Source organism: Xenopus tropicalis, chromosome 2 (genome assembly GCF_000004195.4).
Source record: "Xenopus tropicalis strain Nigerian chromosome 2, UCB_Xtro_10.0, whole genome shotgun sequence".
Classification (NCBI taxonomy): Eukaryota; Metazoa; Chordata; class Amphibia; order Anura; family Pipidae; genus Xenopus; species Xenopus tropicalis.
Window position 1 is genome coordinate 83,710,502 of NC_030678.2, and position 23,477 is coordinate 83,733,978.

General features: G+C 38.3%; 1 protein-coding gene across 3 annotated transcripts in view; it reads right to left on the reverse strand.

Moving 5' to 3' along the window:
• Nucleotides 1-1,091: 1,091 nt before the first annotated feature.
• The window catches only part of inpp5b (inositol polyphosphate-5-phosphatase B), a 53,451-nt gene continuing 31,065 nt past the window's right edge, over nt 1,092-23,477 (reverse strand). For all 3 annotated transcript variants that reach the window (XM_031896911.1, XM_004911593.4, XM_002939490.5), the window contains 15 exons: nt 22,687-22,788; nt 21,430-21,544; nt 18,980-19,096; nt 18,134-18,321; nt 17,144-17,255; nt 13,733-13,842; nt 12,223-12,358; nt 11,001-11,111; nt 9,405-9,570; nt 8,585-8,820; nt 7,657-7,770; nt 7,261-7,345; nt 6,909-7,036; nt 6,632-6,743; nt 1,092-4,693 (listed from right to left, as the gene is read on the reverse strand). In XM_031896911.1, coding sequence (XP_031752771.1) covers nt 4,575-4,693; nt 6,632-6,743; nt 6,909-7,036; nt 7,261-7,345; nt 7,657-7,770; nt 8,585-8,820; nt 9,405-9,570; nt 11,001-11,111; nt 12,223-12,358; nt 13,733-13,842; nt 17,144-17,255; nt 18,134-18,321; nt 18,980-19,096; nt 21,430-21,544; nt 22,687-22,788 — 1,951 coding nt within the window. In that variant the 3' untranslated portion in view covers nt 1,092-4,574. The remainder of the gene's footprint in view (nt 4,694-6,631; nt 6,744-6,908; nt 7,037-7,260; nt 7,346-7,656; nt 7,771-8,584; nt 8,821-9,404; nt 9,571-11,000; nt 11,112-12,222; nt 12,359-13,732; nt 13,843-17,143; nt 17,256-18,133; nt 18,322-18,979; nt 19,097-21,429; nt 21,545-22,686; nt 22,789-23,477) is intronic.

Consider the following 23,477-nt stretch of genomic DNA (forward strand, 5'->3'; position numbering starts at 1 on the left):
CAAGAATACAGGCTCACACAGGTAGAACTGTTGATAAAAGTTCTGCTTTGTTTGAGCACTGTAATGGTAAAGCTGAGCTCAGGAGAAAAAAATTGAAGCAGACAGCTAGAGCTGAGTTTCTATGGGAACCAGCAATGCCATCTCTTTACTGGCTGCTAGACTGGGGGCGTGTTTAGTAACCTGAGCTTAGAACAACTGAGCATGCCCACAAGCCAGAAATCAAAGCAAATTCCTGAGGAAGGGGGCCGATTGGGTTACAGAAGGAGAAGGAAATCTCTGGACAACCAGTGTGGCAAGAATTGAAAGATTTCAAAGAGGCTGTTCACTGATTAAATTTTTGTGTGTGGGGTTTACATGTCCTTTAAAGCTTTTCTGAACTTGGCAATTTTTAGAAAAATGTATGAAAATTCTGAAAATCACATCAAAGCATTTCACTTTCCAACTTTGTATCTCCAACATGCCATTAGGTATTAAAAAAATATCCTAAATATGAATGCCAAGGCTCCACCAAACAGTTTGATGCTTTTTGTGCATTTGATCACAAAAGTATATGGCATGTAGAAACCCTAAAGTATACTACTGAAAAAATATAATGCCCAAAGGCCTGCATGTTCCCTGCTTCTTCTCATTGCATAAGGGCTGGGGAATAAGCAGAAAATAAAAAAGTGGCATAAGAAGCCACTCCCCCACCTGGAAGTGCTGTAGAACATAGAATGTACATTCTGTGGATAAAAGTAGTGAAGTACGATAGAATGTAGATTCTATGTTCCATGGCACTTAAAGGGGGTTACATTTATCAGTTGTTCAATAAAAAAACATCACACCTACAATTATTTTCAATTTTATTTATAGACCACAAATATCTAGAATCCATAAAAATACTTTGAAGCTATTTTTTGTATATGACATTTAAATAAATCTGTAATAGAAAATCAAACATTCTTTTTCTCTTTCAAAAGAAAATACAGCATAGCGGACTCACAAATGCTTAAAATCATTAAAAAAAACCATTAAACGGATGTTTAAAATACTACATTAAAATATCTAAAACTGTACATGTTTGCATTAACAATCAATAATAAAAAGCAAACTGCATGTATACAAATATGTTTTATTGAGAGTTAATAATGATCCAGCATTTACAGGAACCAAGTGAGACACAGTAACAGCCTAACAGAACTGAAAATCTATTTTTGTACAATTTGTCCTCTATATAATATAATGCAGCAGGAGGAAGCTACTGTAACATTATCTAAATCTACTAAAGGGTGCAACAAAAGTTATTAGAGGCAGACAGAGGTAATTGGTTCAAGCAGAAGAGGTTAGGCTTAGGCATACGGTCCCCTCCATTACTCTGATCTGATGTGTTATTAAACTTTGCTTATGGCAAATCATTTTTTTAATTCAGGTTTTGCAGGACAAATCTTAGGCTTAGCTTTGCAAGCAAACAGCAGTTGGGAAGTCAGAATGGAAGATATGTAATAGAGGGCCCCACTATCAATATGTCTATACATTGGGTTAAGTAAGCCCAGCTTCAGGCCAGAAAGAGGAAGAATGGGACATCTAATAATTTTGTCTTCATTTTCTACAGTTCATTTTCAACACTGAATAAAACAGTCCAATCTATAACATAGGTGAACTAGTAAGCAGGAACATATGTATTCTAACAGCAGTGCTCCTTTAATCTATTATGAATGTTTATTAGAATCTAGTGTTTTTATGTTATAATTTTATAAATATATATAGATATATAAAGAGAGAGAGAGATACAGTGAGGTTATATTGTTTATATATAGGTAATAATGTACCCTCTGTTGTAAAATCTAAGGATATTAAAAGTCACTTTTAAGGATATTAAAAGAGTTCCATAAAGATACAAAGGCACAAGAATGTAAGTCATGTGACTCCCAAGTTGACTTCCAATAGTAAAGGGGTACAATATTTCCTATAATACAAATTTTTAGTAGGTCCTGTGACATCACTAAGCATATAGGATACAATACAACCATGAATATCCTGTAAAATATACCCTTAAATGGTGCTTAGTAATGTCATCAGTTATACACAATGCTTAGTGATAGTGAATTTTTCACATGACTAAAACTTGTACAATAAATTACGTTCTCCCTGTACTAAAAGTAATTAAAAGTCCCTTTTGGACGACCTGTATTAATGCAAAATAGCAAAAAAAAGTCTGCAAAATTCTGGGAATTGTAATATCAAAGTCAGGAAGGCACTTAATGTACTTTCACATGTATGAGAGGTATTTTGGTAGGATCCTAGTTAATTAAATGTTTCCTATAAATTATTACTCAAGACTTAAAATATAAATGGTAATATTCCGCTGCTGACAGTGTTATACACAATGCTTAGTGCTAGTGAATTTTTCACATGACTAAAACTTGTACAATAAATTACGTTCTCCCTGTACTAAAAGTAATTAAAAGTCCCTTTTGGACGACCTGTATTAAAGCAAAATAGCAAGAAAAAAGTCTGCAAAATTCTGGGAATTGTAATATCAAAGTCAGGAAGGCACTTAATGTACTTTCACATGTATAAGAGGTATTTTGGTAAGATCCTAGTTAATTAAATGTTTCCTACAAATTATTACTCAAGACTTAAAATATAAATGGCAATATTCCGCTGCTGACAGTGCTGGAATAATCTAACGGCGAAACATATTTAATGGGGTTTTTCACTTTCAATGTGCAAATCCTATAAAACTACTAACAATGCTCTCTCTGTGTCAGAAAATCTTTTAAAAAAATTAAAAAAACAAAAACAAACCAAAAGGTGCATTGTAAATGTTTTATACCTTAAAAGTCATTCCTTCAACTGTCTCTCTCTCAGTTTTCTGAAGGAATGGGAGTGGGGAATTTTGAACCTGACACACTGAGAACTTTATATATGCTGCTTACATCACCACCCCCAGGCTTTTCCCTTACTTTTTTCCTATTGGACACTGATGCTTCCCTCCCCAGGTAATTAATCAGGTGCTTCATTGCTACCTTTCATTGGCTGCCATCTTGTGAGCATTATTGTTTAACACATAGGTAAACAGATTCAGAATATCACAAAGCTTATCTTTTTACTTTGCATTTTGTTTGAAAATGTTTTTATATATACAAATATGAAATTCTTTCTGCATATATGACCACATGACAAGCTAGCAACCCCTACACACACCCTGCCCAAAAGTGACTGACTTTTCCCTCTGAATAACACCATTTGCCTGCACCCCCCATGCCGAAAAACTACAGTTCTCTTCTCACAAGCCCCTCCATAATCTTTTCCTTACACCTCCATCAAGTCACAAAAACCTGTACAGATAACAGACTTCTACCTTAAAGCATGATGGCACACCAGGTCCCAAAAAGTGAGAGATTTTTCTCTCCTCACATGCTGGCCCTCCCCCTTCGTACTGAAAGCTGTGTGTCTTGCAAATTAACAACTCTCACAAAACACTAAGCAGATGTATCAAATCAGAGGCAGATTGACAGGAGATGCAGCCAGATGTGGAGTTAAGCTGTGAAAATAACTGCACAGGCACAAGTGATCTTAAAGCCTTTTCTGCCAGCACTATGTGTGACATCATACAAGAAAGTGGTGACTGTAGCGTTCTTGATGAGCGGAAACCCCCACCAGCAGAGGGACCATGATGAAGTGAAGGTTTAGCAAAGGGATCCATTCTGAAGTGAATATCTCAAAAGCTACAGATTTTCTGTTTATATGGCAAAAATTGTTTTTTTACGTGAACTGTTACATTTCTGAATGTTTTACAAACTTTGGAATTACAAACAGTCATCAACACATGAGATGTTTTGTCTCAATTAAAATTTCCCAATTGAAAGAACTGTTTCTGATAAAAGTGAAATAACTTTAATGTTTAAGGCCAGGGGCGTACAGTGGCATACCTGGGCCAAACCCAATCACCCACAGGTCCTAGGACCCAGCCGTGGGCAATCATGGGAGTTGAGGGGGTTCTAAACGGGTAGCCTCCCTTATGCCACTGGTTATGGCACATGCATGTGTTTCTCTCTCCAAACACAGATCTCTTCGCTTCAAGGTGCTTAACTGCTTGCGGTTATGTGAGACTTTCTTAGAGACAATGCTGTCTGCAAAAAGAGCACCTTAAGGAATATAGAGAAGTGGTGTCGTAACCCATGGGATTTATCAGAGCTATTTTCTGTAAACACACCTATAAAACTAGGTGTTTGCACAAGTGAAACAGTCATGTTCTTTTAAAGGCTGCCACGTTCTTTGGACACTTAGTTTAAAAGTATGGAAATCCAATTTCACAACCAGTTCCATTGTTGAAATCAGCACAGGTTGTAATACAGGTTTGTTTCCTGGCAGAGAACCATGGTGATGAATAAGTGCAAGTTTCACACAATAGCCTGCCATCTTTTCAGTTCAGTACACAGAATGCACTATATATTTAGACAGTCCTTAGGACAAATAAAAACTTACAATCATTAGAGGTCTAATGTTCATTGATGGTGGCTGTTGAAACTCCTTGATGCTGAGTAAAATACTGGAGTGAAAGCTGGCAAATACTTTACTCTGGGTGATGCTCATGGGTCCTCAGGCTGGAGGAATTGTTGGACAAATTCCTGGCACCTCCTCTTGTCTGAGTTGCTGGGTTTTGGCAAGTCAGGTGGGGGTCGGAGCAGCAAGTTTCCAAATATACTTGCTAGAGGGAACACAATTGAAAAGATACAGTGGGAAAGTTAAACATTTCACAAAGCTAGGGGCACACATATATTTTTTTAATTACCCTGGAACAGACATCAAAACTACTATGTTTGGCATTCAGTGTTCCAAAATGATACCCAGTGACTGACAAAGCAGCATACCACAGAGCAGCATGTTACCGGTGGGAAAGTTAAACATTTCACAAAGCTAAGGGCACACTTATATACAGTATTTTTTTTTAATTACCCTGGAACAGAGGTCAAAACTACTATGTTCGGAATTCAGTGTTCCAAAATGATACCCAGTGACTGACAAAGCAGCATACCACAGAGCAGCATGTTACCAGTGACAAGCATGGAAACAAACAGCCAGTGGGAAAGGAAATTATTATCTTTCTTTAAAGAGTGCAATGTGCTATTATCTTTATGCTTTTTTACTTTAATAAAGTAAAAAATAAAATGTTTTTTGTGTGACAAATGAACAAATGAATCAAACAACACATGTACAATCTGGGTTAACCCTATAATTCAGGCATTTACTGCCATATCTGCAGCAGGGGTGACTAAAACTATGAGGGATACAACACTGATGCTGGTATCAGAAAGAGTACAGTTAGCTCTCAGTTTGGCAGGGGTATCTTGGTTGTTGCTGCACCATTAATCGGTTTTCTATCCCTTGGAAAAACCAATTTTTCTCAGATTTAAATATGTAAATTATGGCTTTTATCTGGTTTGATGGATGCAAAACCAGGGTTCCTTACATATGGGAGGATATCCAACACTTTTGCACAGGTATGCAATAAATACTTTATTTACATAGAGAGAACAGAGCACTGTGGTTGATGAGAGGGAATGACTATGCCCAGATGATACTGTACTTTACCCACCAGTAGGTGAAGTAGTTGTTGCCATTATTCATTCCTAATAACTTTTTGTGAGTATATGATAGGCAGTGTATGCGACAAGGATAATAAAACAAATAAAAGCCAGGCACATTTTGAGACAAAGCAAATATTTGCCAAAGGATTCCTACCTTCTTCACATAATATAACCTATCCATGAAATAATGGACATTAGCCATCAGATATGGAACTACATTCATGGTGTGATGAAAACTCGAGTCTCTCTAGAGTTTTAAGACTTTTTGGGTTTCAGCTGCCCTCAGTTTATAATAAGATAAAAGGTAAAATACTTTAACTGCAGCCACCTTGCAATAGTGTTCCAAGAGTGTTGGAGAGAACATAATATTAACATTCATACTAATTATTTTTTAATTACTGCCATTGAGGTTGGGCTACCCCATTTGCTGTTTGTCCACTGCTGGTCCAACGGTTCCACAGTCTCGGAAGCTTTTCTGTAGACCAGATTTTTTAACTTCTCTGCTAAGACCCCACTTTGTGGTACAACATTTGGGGATCAATATTTAGACTATATACATAAAAACACACAGAACACAGTAAGGTGAATAGTTAAAATGGCCCCCACACCAGCACTATAGCAGTGCATAATATCAGCGTAGTGCAAATTTAAATGTAAAGTGCCCATAACTTCTCATGCATCTTATACTTCCAACACATAAAAATGAACTTCAACGCAACTTAGAAACAATTGCACTGATCGTCTGGTGGACATAATTTTGGCATATGGTGAGAGTGATGCATTTTCCTGATTCTTTTGGCACATCTGTGCTATGCCTATTAACAACTGTGAACCATGAAGCTATGGCCTGGTTCGAAGATGGCGTTAAGTAAATTCAAACATGGACTGTAGTGATTATGCAGATATTTTACAGAACCAGTTAAATTCAACTGTGCAGTCTTGAAAAAGGCCAATAATACAGTAAGACAACTGTTCAAGAGCTTCAAATACCCATACCCAAAACAGGTTTGTTTACCTAGTTTGACTGCTGCAAAAAGTGCAAGAATACAGTAAATTACCTAGAATTTTGATGTCCAGATGATTCTTCTCAGAGTTATTTAACATCTCTTGCAGAAAGGAGATCAAATACTTAAAGACATTTTTATGGTGCAGAGGTAACATAGACACAACCTTAACAAAACAAAGAAAAATGCTATGTCACTGACATTACAACACTACTATGTATGGCTCTGATGACAAAAAAAAACAACAAGTGGAAGAATATTTGTTTTGTTTTACTTCCAAAGCTTAGAAAGCAATTGTATTAATTAATTAATCTTTCCACAGTAAAATTACCTCTTTGCTGCTGGAATAATCTCCAATAGACTCCAGACATTTCTGATAAGACTGGTAACAAATGACAGGCTCAGGAAGTGCTTCCAGGAACAGTAATAGAGCTTCTACAACAGAGTGGTTGCTGCCAGCTGCCAAGTCCATTAAGAAATAAAGTTCAAATGAAAATATGTGATTCTATTTATACATGCAAGAGTAAAGCTGGAAAGTAAGAGACTTGGCTTTCTAGCATATTAGAGCATGGGAAGAAAAGAGATGCATTTTTTTGTGCTACACTACAAGGTCTGAAAAGAGACAACCATGCAAGGAGCTTATTAGGTATAACAAATAGAAGAGACACAGATTTGAAGGATACGTAGGGATTCTGGATATCCAGAATCCAGGCAGTCTCTGATGGCTTCAAACTCTGACATTAAACCAGGCTGTTGGAACAAATCTTCCTGCAATTACAGAGCAAAATATATTGATTTTCAGTATCATTTAGGTGTGCCTAAAAAGTAGCAGTGGTCCCATACCTCTAAGAGAAATTTTTAAATTTTTGTAGCTCCATGAAGGCGAAAATGACTGCATGTTTTCTAGAAGTAAGCATGTCACTTGGTGTTTGCTGGTGATTTACATTTACCTTCAGTGGGGGAGTGTTTTGTCACTCTGCTACTGAGCTACAAAGCACACTTGCCCTACGGAAATTTGTCCCCCTAAAGTCCCTGTTAGTGAAAGTCACACAGGAAGAAGAATGGAAGAGGCAGTGTACCTGTTGAGAAGCATTACGATACAAATGATCCACCATCATCCAGAGCTCTTTGGGGATTTTAGCAGGCTTCTCTGCACCAAGAAAATTATCCTTCATCTGTAAGGGCATTTGGGCCTGCAAAGAATTGTGGGCACTGAATGAGATTCGCAGATGTTTGTACTTGAAATGTTGGAGTTTTTTCAATTCTCTCTCTCTACGAGCCAATGCGGTCCCAATTTTAGGCCAGATCTCAGTTTGGTAAGGGCATCGGGGGTGCCCATACACGGGCAGATAAGCTGTCGAATCTGTCTTAAAGGACCCAAATTGTCAGCTAAAATCTGCCCGTGTATGACCACCTACTAGCAATGTTGGTCAAATCCAAACTATATAACAAGTGCTAGTTACTAGACACCTTTGATATTTAGATATAGTAGTACAGGTATAGGACCCGTTATCCAGAATGCTCGGGACCAAGGGTATTCCGGATAAGGGGTCTTTCCGTAATTTGGATCTTCATACCTTAAGTCTACTAAAAAATCAATAAAACATTAATTAAATCCAATAGGATTGTTTTGCATCCAATAAGGATTAATTATATCTTAGTTTGGATCAAATACAAGGTACAGTTTTATTATTACAGAGAAAAAGGAAATCAATTTTAAAAATCCTTATTATTTGATTATAATAGAGTCTATGGGAGACAGGCTTTCCGTAATTCGGAGCTTTCTGGATAATGGGTTTCCGGATAAGGGGTCCGATACCTGTACTAAATTTCTATTTGCGATATAGATGCAAATCATTTGCCTCCTTGCTTGTTATAAATCAATTATTTGACAATTGAATTCTCCAACGGTTGCTGAATTACAGTTTCCAGCAATGCCACTAGCCATATGTTGAGAGATGTTGTTCAGTAACAGCTGTAATCCTCAATCTTAGACTGTGATCCTACCAATTGTGTAATGGTTTCTTCGGACGTGTCCCTCATGTAGCCATTCATGTAACACAGCATTTGGATAGAGGAACCAAAGCAGCTGTGCAGATAGTTTCCTGTCACTGACAAAAAGAAATCCTTCCCTCGGTCAAGGTGCAGAATAAGAATGTCCTCAATTTTTTCTTCAGCTGCGTTGAGTGCAGCAGCGGTTTGATTATTGACAAATACTTCTAACTCTATCTGCATGCTTGAACCTGAAAAAAAAAAAAGAATGCATTCAAGTACAGGCAGAACTGCACTTGAGGTCGACAACAATCAGACATCAAAGAACAACTAAAACCTCCGTCCCATACGTGCTTATTTTATTAATGTTGGGGTAAATTTGTTTTGCACACTTCTTCCTAAAAAACAGCCAATGAAATGTCAGATCTCTTTATTCTAGACTTTCTAAATCTTATATCTTAGTTTTAATGCTTTAAAATATTGATTCATAATAGTGATTCAAACACTGAAACAGAAGCCTAAAAAAAACCACCAAGAAAAGGAGAACCATGTTCTGTATTCAGAAGACATAAGAGGTAAAGAGGCCTAGCATGGAGGAATAGCCCAGAATCAAAATTTATAAAATACATCCAAAGATGGGTTCTGCCAACCCACAGTATTAGATTATTCAAAAACATATCCACCACCATATATAGACATTTATCAGGTTTAATGCAACCAATAACCCTGAGTCTGTGTGGCAGGGATCTTAAGGATAATTTTTTTGAGACATTGTAGCTATTATAAGCTTTCACTGTATGTAAATGTAGAGAAGGCTGCATGTTTTAAATACTACCTGGAGTAAGGAATCCTTTACTTGGATTAGCTCTAAGCCAAGGCTTGCTGTAGGATTCTTCATCGAGTTTTCTGATGAATTCAAACTGACAAGCAACTTGTCCATCATTATGAATGGTAAAAGTCTGTACTTGCAGTTGCCTATACTTCACATCTTTGAAGTGAAACTATAAAAAGAATATAAAATAGAAATTATCTGTAGTTCATTTTTTTTTCCCAAGTTTTGTAAAATGTATAAACTCACAAGCAGATATAATTCTAAATTATTTAAAGGTCACAATCAAGTTGTGCATTTATTACAACTGCCAGCTGACTGTCCCTACCAAGGCAAAAAATTAGGTAGTTCCCACTCATACATTCAAGTGCAAGTTAGCCTAATGTCTGCGGATAAACACAGGCCAAGAATCAGCCCCTAAACTGGCAACACCCTTTCCCTATGCCTGCACCTGAAGCCATTGTGTCGGCCTGAGCGCAGAGAGGCGGAGTGGATTTCAGCACAGAAACGTGCAAGTATACGTATGAAAGGCTGATCCTCGGCCTGTGGATGCCATTGTAGCATTTAAAATTAAATTTTTTTATACAGTGGACAATGGAGATCTAAGGCAATTTGGATGTAGTTTTTGTTCTTCTGCTCCTTTATCTGGTGTTGAAATCTAGGGCCCCACTCACCCTAGCGACCATGCAGATTGGAAGATAAATAGAAAAAGTCTACATATAAAGACAAGTACTAAAAACAAATGATAAACCCTAAAAATCTAGCCTGAACATGAATGTGATATTTGGTTCTCAGAATATTAATAATTTAGACTATAAATTTATTTCAGGAACAAATGCCAATCAATAGAAAATATACCTAGGAAAAATATATCTGCAAGAACATTTACCTATAATTAAAAGTGAAGAAATTCAAATATTTAATTATCCTAAATAACAGTAGTATAAATACTTTCAAGGCTAAGGTCACACAAGTGCTGTTTTTATTTGCATCTGTCATATTTTAGATTATATCGGCCAGGGTACAGCAACCTTATGCTTGAAAATCTTGAAACTGCCAATGTTCTCTATGCCTGACCGGCCAGTTAGTGGCTGCTTGCTTCTAGGGCAAGGGTTTAAGTGTCTGCTGGGCCACATTCACTGGATAAGCTGAAACGCAGTTTGCTGTTAATCATGTTGCATGGCCATAGCAAAAGGATAGATTCAATGATTGTAACTTCCCCAAAGCCACATTTGTAATAAGGGGCAATAAGTTCTACGGGAACACCCCTGTCATAAACTATCCCCACTACCACTACTCAGTTCTACTGCTCTTCTATTTCCCTTTGAAGAATTAATGAGTTTACCTGAAACAAGGCCCTCCATGCAAGCAGAAAAAGAGAGCAGGACTTTACAAGCAGGAAGAAATGTATTAATAAAAATATAAATATACACATCTTACCCCTGGTATATGTAGAATTGCCTTGAAGCTAGTCACATGCAAATTATCTTACCACTGTTCGCATTTAGAATTCACACCTAGGTTTTGGATTCTAAGTTCTGGAGCAGAGTGCCAGCACACAGCACATATCTATTACATACCAAATCTCTCACTACTACCTACCTCTCTTTGTGATAAAGCAGCAGAGGGTATGCAATCATTCTCCATCTTATCAAGACAGCGTACAATCTCTTCAAATGTTTTCTTGTATAATTCTTCATTTACTACTTTTACCTGCATGGAAAGTCAGCCAGCAATGAACATGTTTTAGACTGGAAAGTATATGAACCAAACTTTAATTTACAGCACAGTATATACAATTCCTTATATAAATAAAAATATACATATGTATGACATGGAGCTCCGCAAAGTAGATCAAAAATTGTTTGGACACAGCTTAGACATTTAGTGCATTATTTATTCTGCTTTTTTCGGCAGATCTAGCGGTTATCCAAAATTGTCATTACGCAAGCAATTTGATACATCAAAATTATTATGTTACATGAAGTGGATTTTGGTGCTTAAATGTGTGAATATATATTTTGACACTGAAGTCCGTTGTGTGCCTGCACCAGGCCGACGCAGTGGTTCCAGGTGCAGGCACAGAACAGCACTGATTCTCAGCATGTGCTTATCTGCAGGCCGAGGATCAGCTCAGTGTGGTCTCGGCCTAATACTTAAACCACAAACTTGCAACATTCTTAGCAAAAAAATCTGAATAACAGTAAACTACATATTGAAGAGGTCATACGCAGAAAAACTATATTACAAGTACAGGAAAAAGAAGTAGCTTAAGAGCAGTGGTACACGGGGAGATTAGCCGATCGAAGTTGTCTTCGGAGGAAACTTCGGGCGACTGCAGGACATCACTGCGACGCGTGTGCCATCCCACCAGCAATTTACATTATAGGCGGTGGGATGGCACTGTGGGGAGATTAGTGTACCACTGCCCTAAAGGCAGAGAATACAAATGAAAAAGGTAAAGTGTAGTGCTTTGTTCTAATTAAAATAGAGTACAAAAAGTGAATTCATTTCTGAATGTAACTGTTGTGTTATTCTGCTGGTTCTATAGCCCCAAGAAAATGTGGAAAAGTTATCAGTGTTATATGTTTTAACTGCATTAGCTTTAGAATGAAGTGTCGTTTAGAAGGAACAGGACCCTCATTTTAATCAGCCAACAAATTCAAATCCAGCGACTTCCCTTAAAAATACTGGGAGAAAAAAAATCACAAGAATCACAAAAAACAAGCAAAGAAACCAGAATTCCTGCTGTTTCACAATAACACCACCATATTTTGCCCTAAAACTGGTTAACCATTAAAAAATAAATAAAAAAAAGTCTTACCCCAATGTCAAAAAGAGAGCTGACAGGTTTATGGTCGCTGGTTTTCAAAGCCATGTGACTTCGGTATTCCAGCTGCGTTATATGCTTGCCTTTCCATAATACACGGTCACACCATGCGGGAGTGCGACACTTTTCACTGTGTTAGATAAAACAAGAGAGCGCTCTGAGATTCTTTAAATTGGCTTATTTTCCCCCAACTGCCGAAATGACAAGAACACCATTTATGTTCATGGCATACTGAGAAGAAGAATAGATAAAGCGACCAGCAAATAGTCATATTGCCAGAATGTTGCCCATTATGTAACTCCTGAATTGATGGACTTTGGAGTACTGATTAGTGAAGTACTGCAGGCCTGTGGGTCACTGTTAAAGGATGAGACATGCATATACCAAATTTAAGGCATATACCATTTTAACATATGAGAAATGATGATGTCACTTCTCGTAGCCAGCAGCCCTATACTATAAAAATAAAGCCCCCAAAGGAGTCTCCATTTGGCTTCCTGGTTCCTAAGATAGACCATGTCATCCATTCAAAGCACACACCTTGAGGTACAGGGTACTAAACAAGGGATGCACAGGAGGAATCCAGAAAACAGCTTAACCTCCTTGGTTGGTGGTCTCTCTTGTTGCATAGGGGTGCTGGCAATGGACAGTGCACCCATAATAATTGTTCCTCACTAAGGGCACCATGATCATCATGCAACAAATTATGTACAAGCCACTACTATAGGAAAGAAGAATAGCCCACATGTTTGAGGTCAGGGTTATTGTGTAATAAAGCAACACTAAATACCTATATTACCTTATAGGCAAGTTTTACTTTTAGGCTGCAGTTATTATTTAACCGTTGTCAGAAGGCTAAAAATGGCACCACTGGGGACCTCCCTTTAGTAACTTCATGTGCAGGTCCAAGCAACACCAGAAGAGACAAATTCAGGATGAGCTCATGATGAAAGAACTTTGGCTGCACATGGCTGTTTAACATTATCATTATTTGCAGGCCACACAAGTTTTGTTTCCAGGTTTCGCTGGGCTAGGAGGGTGGAGCACTGATGTAGACAAGGCTGAGCAGGTAAGTAAGGAGGGTCAGTGGGGAAGAAAGGTGTTATTTAGTACCTGATTGGATTTAACTGTCTTAGGGGCTGGAACCCATGGAAAAGCCACAACACAGAAATGCATTTCAAAACACCCATGTATAAGAGGACAAGGAAAGTGATAATTGCTATCTTTGGACCCCAGGCCAGTGCTCCTCACACATGCTTGTTTAGGATATATTCCTAAAGGGAGATGAGATTAAATCAACCAAATAAATGCACATTTAAAATGTTATAAGCCCTGAGTGCAGATCTTCTTTGCAACTTTGGAATAGAAAGACAGATAGATAGATAGATAGATAGATAGATAGATAGTGCATTAGTGTACTTTATTTTAGAAGAGTAAAGACATACTTCACAGCGCTGCGTACATAAGTAGCGCTTTATAAATAAAGATATACATACATACATACCTTGTATCCCATTCATCAGTGCCAGGGTCATACTTGTAGGTGGGCTGAAACATTATCTCTCCCTCAGTAAATCCTTCAAACACAGCCTTGCCATCAATTTGCTGCTTTAGCTGCAGGGTTAAACCAACTGCTCATTAATTTGCTTCCTCAAGTAAAAATGCTTAAAAAACCAAAAATATTGTTCACCTTCAGGGTGCTATCTGGTATGCATCTCTTATTTAGAAACTATCTAAAGTGCCAGGATTTTTTTTATTGTCAACACAGCAGGCAGAAACACTAAATGGCAGATAAATGGAACAAATATAAACAGCTTAATTAAACAAGGCAGCAAACCATCTGACAGGAATATGCCTTTACACACAATATGGCAACATTTTTACCAAAATGAGAAAATCTCAAATACTGCCTTAAATAAATTCATATAATTAATCATAATGTATTCAGCATAATTGCTGTATTGCACAACTGGTGATACAGCTTTGGGCCTAACCCAGAAGCTGTTGAGGTAGTAAAACCTGTTACTGTCTTGTTTGTTTTTATCTGTGGGATACAGAAAGGGAATGTTAACACATATTATGGAACCAGAGAATGGCAATGTCCCAATGCACAGTGCACCCAAACTAATAACGCATAATAAATAATTATTTTACAGATAGGTTTTATTTTACAGAAATTGTTTATTGGAGTTATTTATCAGCCAAGATTTTGCAACTGCAAACTCATCCATGCTTTTTGTCAGTAATGCACTGCAAATGGCTGATTCAAGCTGGGATCTTTCATTTAGAAGGGATGGATTCTGCATGTGTGTGTTTGCAGCCATACAACAAATAGGTTAAAAGAGAAAGAAAGATAAAAACTAAGTAAGCTTTATCAGAAAGGTCTATGTAAATACAGCCATAAGCACTCACAGAAATGCTGCACTGACTTCTCTGTGAAAAGATTTCTTGTGTCTGGAATTCATGTGCCAGAGACACGCAGCTCTCTGCTGTCTCCTCTCTCCTGCTCCCCCCTCCCTCAAGAATGCTAAGAACTCACCCTCCCCCCTTAGGAATGTGGATCTGAGCCAATCAGCAGGAAGCTGACTCATAGCCTAATTAACTGAGCATATTTACTTGGTCTGGGTGTTTGTGCAGGAGCCAGGCATTATTGGAACTTTCTTTACACAGTTCAGCGTTTCTTCTTCCTGTTTGGCTTCTGATCATCTGAACTTAAACAAAGAAGTCGGCTTTTTCATCTACTGCACATGCACTGGCCCAGGGATTCCGAAGACAGAAGAAAGAAGGTAGAGAAAACACTCGCTGCAGGTACCCCAGGCTGGTGCGGTTTTCTCCTAACAGGAGCACCAGCCCAGAGTAAAAGGTAAGTGATTAAAGTCACTGGGGGTGCCTAACACTTTGGCACCCCAAGTGACTTAAGGTGGCCAAGCGAGCGGATCTTCTCCCAATATCTCCACCTATGGGTAGGCGATATTGGGAAAATGAAGGCTAATTCGATTGTTTGGCCCTGGGTCGAATTATCGAGTTATAACGGGAGCAATGGGTGCAGTCAGATATTGATCAGGCAGGTTAAAAGATTTAGTCGGATCGGGGACCGCATCGGCTCGTTGATGCAGTCCCTGATCCGACTAAATCTTTTAACCTGCTTGATCGATATCTGGCCAATTTCAGGCCAGATATCAGTCGGGCATGCCCTTCGTTCCTGCCCCTACACAGGCCGATAAGCTGCCGAATCAGTCTAAGGGACCAATATCAGCAGCTATAATCGGCCCATGTATGGCCACCTTTAGCCTTTCCTTCTCCTTTAAGAACAAATTAATCATTAAATATATGAAAATATATTAAAAGATATATTTAGCATTCACTATAGTTTTTTCTTAGAATAGTAACAGTTCCCCTTTGAGGGAGAGAAGGTTGTATAAATTACAGCAATCCAAACAGTTTAAAGGATCCCAGTGATATGTTATCAGAGATTATAAATAGAGAATAAGGGAAGTGGCACACGGGGAGATTAGTCGCCCGCAATAAATCAAGAGATAAAAGAGATATTCAATGTTAAATTAAAAAATAGTGTTTTGGTTTTTTTTTTTTCGAAGGTTGTACTTCATTTAAGGAGAAGAAAAGGCAAAAATCACTGGGGGGTGCCAAATGTTAGGCACCCCCCCAAGTAATTGCTTACCTTATACCCCAGGCTAGTGCTTCTGTTAGAGAAAACCGCACAAGTCTGGGGTAGCTCTGAGAGAGTGATCCTCTTCAGTCTGTCTTCATTGTTCGGAAATCCTACGCCAGTGCATGCGCAGTAGGGTGAAAATGCCGACTTTCTTGTTAAAGTTCAGCCTTACACTATACTTACAAGCAGCGCAAAGACAGAAGGAGGTGAAAATGCAGACTTTCTTGTTAAAGTTCAGCCTTACACTGTACTTACAAGCAGCGCAAAGACAGAAGGAGGTGAAAATGCAGACTTTCTTGCTAAAGTTCAGCCTTACAATGTACTTACAAGCAGTGCAAAGACAGAAGAAGGAAGAGGATCGCTCCCTTACAGCTACCCCAGACTGGTGTGGTTTTCTTCTAAAACGAGCAGCAGCCCCGGGAAAAAGGGTTTTAATGAAACATGTTTCCCATGCTGAATACATCCCCCAAATGTGCATGCACAGAAAAAAGTGTTTACTCAAAGGGAAGTTCTTGCAGGGTCTTGGGCACTAGAAAACAAAGTATGCCCCAGACACAGGCACAACTGAAATCTATATGCTAATGTCACAACAAAAGTTGTCACTCCTGGTGGATAAAATGCCAAAACTGCTGATTCTGTTGAGTCCATAGTAAGTGACATGTTTATCATCCTCTTGTAACTGTGATAGTAAATGTGTGCAAAGGCAGATTTCAGAACATAAATACAAGCATGCAATAATGGGCCAAAATCTGCCTTGTATACACAGTGATGACAGAGATATTACTTCCTACAAACACAAAAAACTGGGCAGAGAATACACTTAGGGGCCTATTTATAATGCTGTGTAAAATGAAGTTTGCCAAAAAATGGTGTAGAAAGCTGTGTAAAAATAAATGGTGAATTTATCAAGGAGTGTTTTATTTCATGCCCTCTAAGTGCTAGATTTGATGGTGATATTTCCAGCGGAAGTTGCTAAAAAAAAATAACAATGCCTTTTTTTGCACAGTGAAGATGACGTGTGGCAAATTTTATTGCCATTTTTTACACTGCATAATAAATCTGTCCCCTATTGTGACAATAGCTATACAGTTTATGTATCAGATATTTACTGGCATAATGTTCAAGGCACCAGTAGCACCACTCCTCTCACAAACTTTATACTGATAAAACCCCAGTATGCATGACTTGCCTCTCCAGGGCTCAGAACACATTAAAAAAAGATGACTGCATAAACTAAATATTTACCTGATCAAATTTGTGGAGAGTTTTGTAATCCCTACTATCGATAAGTTTCTTAACCTTCTCCAACTCGATATCCTTCAGTCTGTAGTTCAGGTCTCCAAGCCATAACACTACACTATAAACATGTAAAGAAAAAACTACTGTTAAGAATTACTGCACAAACAAGGTACTCAACAGAAGTTATAGCTTTCAACCAAAGCTATCCTACCTTTCACTAAAACTAGAACAAACTAAGAACATGCAATCCATAGTTTTATAAGGGGGTATATACCCCTTGGTTGACAGAAGACAGTGGAAAAAAAATAAAGGCTAGAAAGGTAGTAGAAAAAAAAGTTAGAAACAGGGTGTGAAAGAGGAAGAGAATTATGAAAAATATTGTACCCCAACTTAAGGATTCCAATTGATTACCTTGAAAAACCCAGCCAAGGTAAAGTCCTAGATGTTTATATTTTATTGACCTTAATTTTCCATGTAGAAATGGTTCTTGTAAAGTAATCTTGAGGAGGTAGAAACAGGCCACAAAGCTACTGTGCCTATACCACTTGCCAAGACCATAGGGGTAATTTACCACCCAAACAAGCAAGTGCAAGAGATCTCAGCAGCACAAAAGCATGTGCTCATTTAACAGAATTTTGGAGAGCTGGATAGAAAATTTGGCGCTTTGTGCAGAAAGCAGCACCAGGATTCTAAAGGTGGGGCGGGAGGAAGCACACAGGCGTCCTCCCCTCCCCCCTGAACAACCCACCCACTCCTAATGTGCACATCATTTGCATGCACAATTAAGGGAGTGGAAGGAGGACAGGGCAGGTCTGCATCTTCTGATGCTGCTCTCTGAACAAAGCGTCTTCTGTTTTTGCCTATTTATTTTTCTAATATATAATAACCATTGGTACACAAAGCAGGATTTAGGAAATAAAATTAAATTCCACTGGGCTGTAAAAAACCTGGAAATGAAATCAGGAGGTTATGATGTATCTTTATAAATACACTTACTCATGCTTGTGAATGGTTAATGGTGAAAGCGTTGGATCTGCTTGGGCAAACTGCATTCGAGAACAGATTTCCCTGAAGTCCTGGTTTCTCCTCTCAAACTCGTCAACATGAGCAGCCAGGTGGGAATTTACAATGCACAGATGAGTGTTGTGAAACCGGAAACGGATGGCAACGCCTCCCTTATTACCCTGCATGAATCCATACTTGGGGTTAGTGCCAGCATGCAAATATGAAGTTATAGTCAGTTAGATTTTATCACTTGTTATTAAAGTACATTTAAGAAAGACATGTTGAATGGCAAGACTAAAGATTTTACAGAGGTTTAACATTATCAAACAACATGCAACTTGTACAAAAGTTATCGACATAAAGGGGCAGTTCGCCTTCAAGTTAACTTTTAGTATGTTTTTTTTTTTTACCGTTTCTCAATTAATTGCCTTCTTATTCTGACTCTTTCCAGCTTTGAAATGGGGGTCACTGACCCCCTGCAGCCTAAAACTATTGCTCTGTGAGGCACCAGCCAGGATACCTGTGAGAAAGTCTTTGCAGCGTTTGTGCATGTGCAGTAGAGTGAAAAGCCAAACTTTAACAAAAAAAAACAGCCCGGCCCCAGGATCACAAAGAAAAAAGACACAAGGAAGAGGATCACTTGTCCGCAGGTACCCCAAGCTGGTACTAGTTTTCTGCTGACAGGGGCACTGGCCTGGGTTATCAGGGAAGTGCCTAATATTTGGCATCCCCTAGTGATTATACCTTTCCTTCTCCTTTAAACTATCTTACAGTTTTAGGGTGCACTACAAGGCACAGCTAGTAGAATTTGTATGATTATTTCTGTACCATACTTACCATCCTCCCCATTATTCCTGTTCCCACTGTCTCTGCTTCCACTTCAGAGACATGAACTGCAAGTTCCTTTTTGACATACAGCAGCAGCATTATCCCAACTAGGCGTATCAATTTTATCTATCCAAAAGATAAAATACCTTAATAGTAAAATAGCACAGGTTTTACTACTAGCACAAATTAGAGGAGAGCAACAGTATTCTTATATTCAACAAAAATAACAATTGCATTTTTCATGGGCAAATAATATTCATGCATTTTTACAAGGAGATGCATAAGAGTATATTGTCAGTATAGGTCAGAGGTGTCAAATATGAGATAAGCTTGTGACATGGAAAGTCTTGTTATTAGCAATTGTAGGGACCCATAGGGTTAAGTGCCCTATGGCTTTACTTCCCTACCTCTTCACATCTGTACTGTTATTGGGCAGAGCCCTCTATACTCAGGTTACAGTTGAGACACTATCCCTTATAGGTTTAGTCCAGTTGTACACTCCCCCTGCAGACTGATAAAGTGTCTGGCAGGAGGGAGTGTCTTCCTCTTTTGGCTGCATGCTGTGTCCTAAGCAGAGCTCCATCTGAGCCTGGGACCCAGACATAGGCCCAGAAGCCAATTTGTACCCTAGGGGACCTCATACCCTAGTGAAAGTCGGGGACAGGGCCCTGTGAATGAGCATAAGTCAGCACAGTAAGTTTTGTCATAGCACCCTCTAGGAGAGGTGAGCACAGTTAGCTTATTTAGCAAGGGCAGCCATTAGCCCCACCAAAGGAGTGATTAGGATCCCAGGAGTAGTTCTCCTATTCGGCAATGTTGCCTCAGTGCAGGGCCACAGAGTAGAAGTAGGACAGGCAAGTATAACCCCTGATCCACTCACCTGTAGGACTCATTCACTAGAGGTTATCAACCGTACAGAATATCTACCACCCGGACTACCTCCTCAGGGTACTGGTTGTATAGATGTGTATCCTGGCCCAGACTCTACCAAGAGGTGGGAGAGACTGGTGCACAACTTCCCTTCTGCTAAAGGCACTCTATCAGTTATCCTATCAATCTGCTGTGTCTGTGAGTATAATACCCTGCTTGCACTATTCTATCTATGTTTTGGATAATAAACAAGTTACTATTTCATCAGCAAGAATCCTCTGGCGTCCATCTATATCCTTTGCACCACACTACCTCATATAGTTGTAGTTCAACTACACCTTCAGCTCCACCGATTTATCTCCCACTTAGTGGAGGCCGACACTGGGAAAAGGATTTGCATGTAACACATGCTCTAGAGCACACTACTAGCCTGGGTTTGCCATATCCTAGCCAAACAAGTGTTACACAATATACAGACTGTTCTAGAAAAACAAACCAAGTAGCTATATTTGTTATCATAACTTGCCATTGGAGTAGTATAATCAACACGCATTGACAAAACAAAAGCTGTATTGATAACAGTCCCCAAAATACACTTTTGTTTCTTCTAAGCTTTTGTTCGCACTCTAAACCGCAATGTATCTCTATTTGCATGTGACTTACAAATTTAAAAATGAAATCAGTTTTTACACCAATGAGTTGAACCTGATTTTATTTAAAAAAAAAAATAAAAAATAAGTAAAAAAAAGGCAGTGACTGTAAAATAATGTAATTTGCTTGTGACGGTTCGAACGTCAGTGAAGTGGATGGCATTTTTGGGAGATTTGTTGCCCGCAGTAGTCCAGATATAAACACAAGCTACAATTATTACCACATGCCATCACCCTACTTGTTACATGAAAACAAAAGAATATCTGATCTTCATGGAACACCAACAATATATGTGATTAGAATGGGATATGGTCAATGTTTATTCATAAAGGGGTACGCCCCCAAAACGTTGCTGCTATTTTTGAATAAACACGCAGGGGCTAACCCCCGCTTGCATTACACTCGCTGTGCCGGTCAATTGGTTTTTGCTGGGCTGTGCTGGGCTGTGCTGGGAGTGCCGACTCTCTGGGCTGTGCACCGAGTAAGAATTGCTGGAGGAGGTAAGGGTGTGCTGGGTGAACTTTCCTTGTTGTTTGGTCAATGTTGCCACACCAAGAGCCCATGATGTAGAACAAGTCAGACACACTTCTATAACACTTGGGACCTATATAACAATTGGTAAAGCAGTTGGTTTCACTGATGTTATCGCCTTTTTATAAAGCTTTTAAATGTTTTCAAAAAGATTAGAGGGAGATGTGGTATTTAAGCAGTAATGCAAATGTCATCAAAATAGTAAAATACATAAATAACCAGACTATCAGCAGGTAGCAATATACCAGGAAGTGTCTTTTTCTTTCTCTAGGAATGAGCAGATTAATGTATGGATGTTTTATAAAGAGGATAAAAATGAAAAAAATAACATAAGAAAGAAGTCAGAAAGAGAATGGAAGTAACTGATTTATAATCCAATTCAACTCAAAATTTTTTTTTAAAGGTACCTTTGCATATTTGGCCTCAGGGTGCAGACCATCAGATACAGCTTTGAACCACTCTTCTTCCTTGGGTGTGTCATTGAAAAAAAAAGCTTCTTTGCTGAGGTCAAGTTCTTGAAACCTGGAATGGAAGAAGTAGCTGTCTATATCACACATTTTCTTGTACAATTTCCCATTCTTTGACACAAATATTAGAAAACTGTCTTTAATGTAATAAATCCCAGACTCTTACATTTTTCCAGATATTCTCCTAAAACACTTGCATTGGTTTTGTTGCAGACTAAAAGTGGCCATACATGTGCTCTTTTGGCGAAGTTGCAAAACAAGCAGATCTTTCACTGATATGCCAACTTGAGGAGCATATTGTTTACTGGATACAGGTTGTCGGGACGACACACCAATGTGCTCCTTGTCCCAATGGGATTTTTAAACCCACCCAATCATCATCTTGCCAATTTTCAACCAGATATTGGGTAGGCCTGTCTGAGGCCCCATACACAGGCCGATAAATTGCTACCTACTTTGACTGGTCTGTGTATGGCCACCTTAAGTTTAAGGCTACACCAGTCAGAAAAACATGCACACATAAAAATGAGGGTAGGTAAGTAAAGCTGGCCATACCAAGCAAGATATCATTGCTTACGAGGAAACTATACATATTGAACACTGCAGGCTCTATAAAAATATATCACAAAAACAGCCTTTTTTTGGTTTTTAACAAAAAAAAAAAGCTAGTTTGTATAAAGTCTTTTATTTAAAATATTTTTTCTAATATGTGCCATTGGATAATATAAAAGAACACTGCTGTTGTATATACTTAAGTATTCCCCTTTTGCTCATATGAGACTGTGCTATCACACCATAGATACATGTTGGGTTACATCAACCAATGGATGTACAGAATCTTACTCCTACAATTCTTTCCTACTATTAGAATCTGTATTCTACTCAAAGTAGCCAAAAACTGGTGCCAAAGTGGCCCTCTGAGTATCACCTGAATTTGCTAACACAAGCCCTTGTCGTGTTACCTCCATGGAAAGGATGGGTTTATATGAGTATGGAAGGGAAAATGATTTATTCTTCCAATTCTACATGCACTGCATTCTACATGCACTGCCAACTCTTATTTACAATGATACAACTTTCAAGCAATGTAAATATGTAAGAAAACGTTCTAATTTTAATATTTTAAGAATGTGTTAAATTTTAATGATATACTACAGAAAGGGCACATAAAAGTTTATCATTTCCATGCGTACATACCCAATGCAGTATAGATCAGGAGGTTCCGAGTCTTGGCTAAGCCAGGTCTGCAAGCTTTCCCTGGGAGACTGTCCGTTCACATTGTATGTTCCAACAAAAAACCTGCATACAAAGCTAAATTTATGCACTGATAAAAGAAATAATGTACATACAAGCATCTGAAATATTTCAGTAATTAAATAAAATTTATAATTCAAATACCTGTTGAGGCTCTAGATCAAAGCCAGGAAACCCAAAGCTATTCTGCTATTTTGCAGAACTACAGTTCCCAAAATTCTTCTCTTAACAAACCTAATTAGGATGTTGGTTTTATCTCTGGAGTAGTACCCCATGCCTATGTTTAATACAGAGTACAGTGGAAAATTAACAATTTACTCTGGATATTATTCCATAAGCGAATGTCCAGAAATTTGTTCTTCTAACTGCTGATTATCTAACTCTCCCACTACTAGTTTCCCAGTAATCTTTTAAATAGTTATACATTATTTGTTACATATGCCAGCAACAGCTAAGAGAAGAAAATTGAACAAATGCACATGGGACCTATGTGTGACATCACTCTCATGCACCTTGTGTGCCACAATGGATGACAATGGCAGTGCTATTGCCAGGGGTCTCATGGGACTAATAACATTTTACAATTAAAATTCCAACATACATTAGAATTTCAAGGTTTATGTTTATAGCTAAAATCACTATTGTTCATATACAATCTATTTACAGAATGTCTATTTATGTTACAAGTGAAGTAATTTCCTATTAGAACTTTCAATTGTGTTCCTCATTTCCTC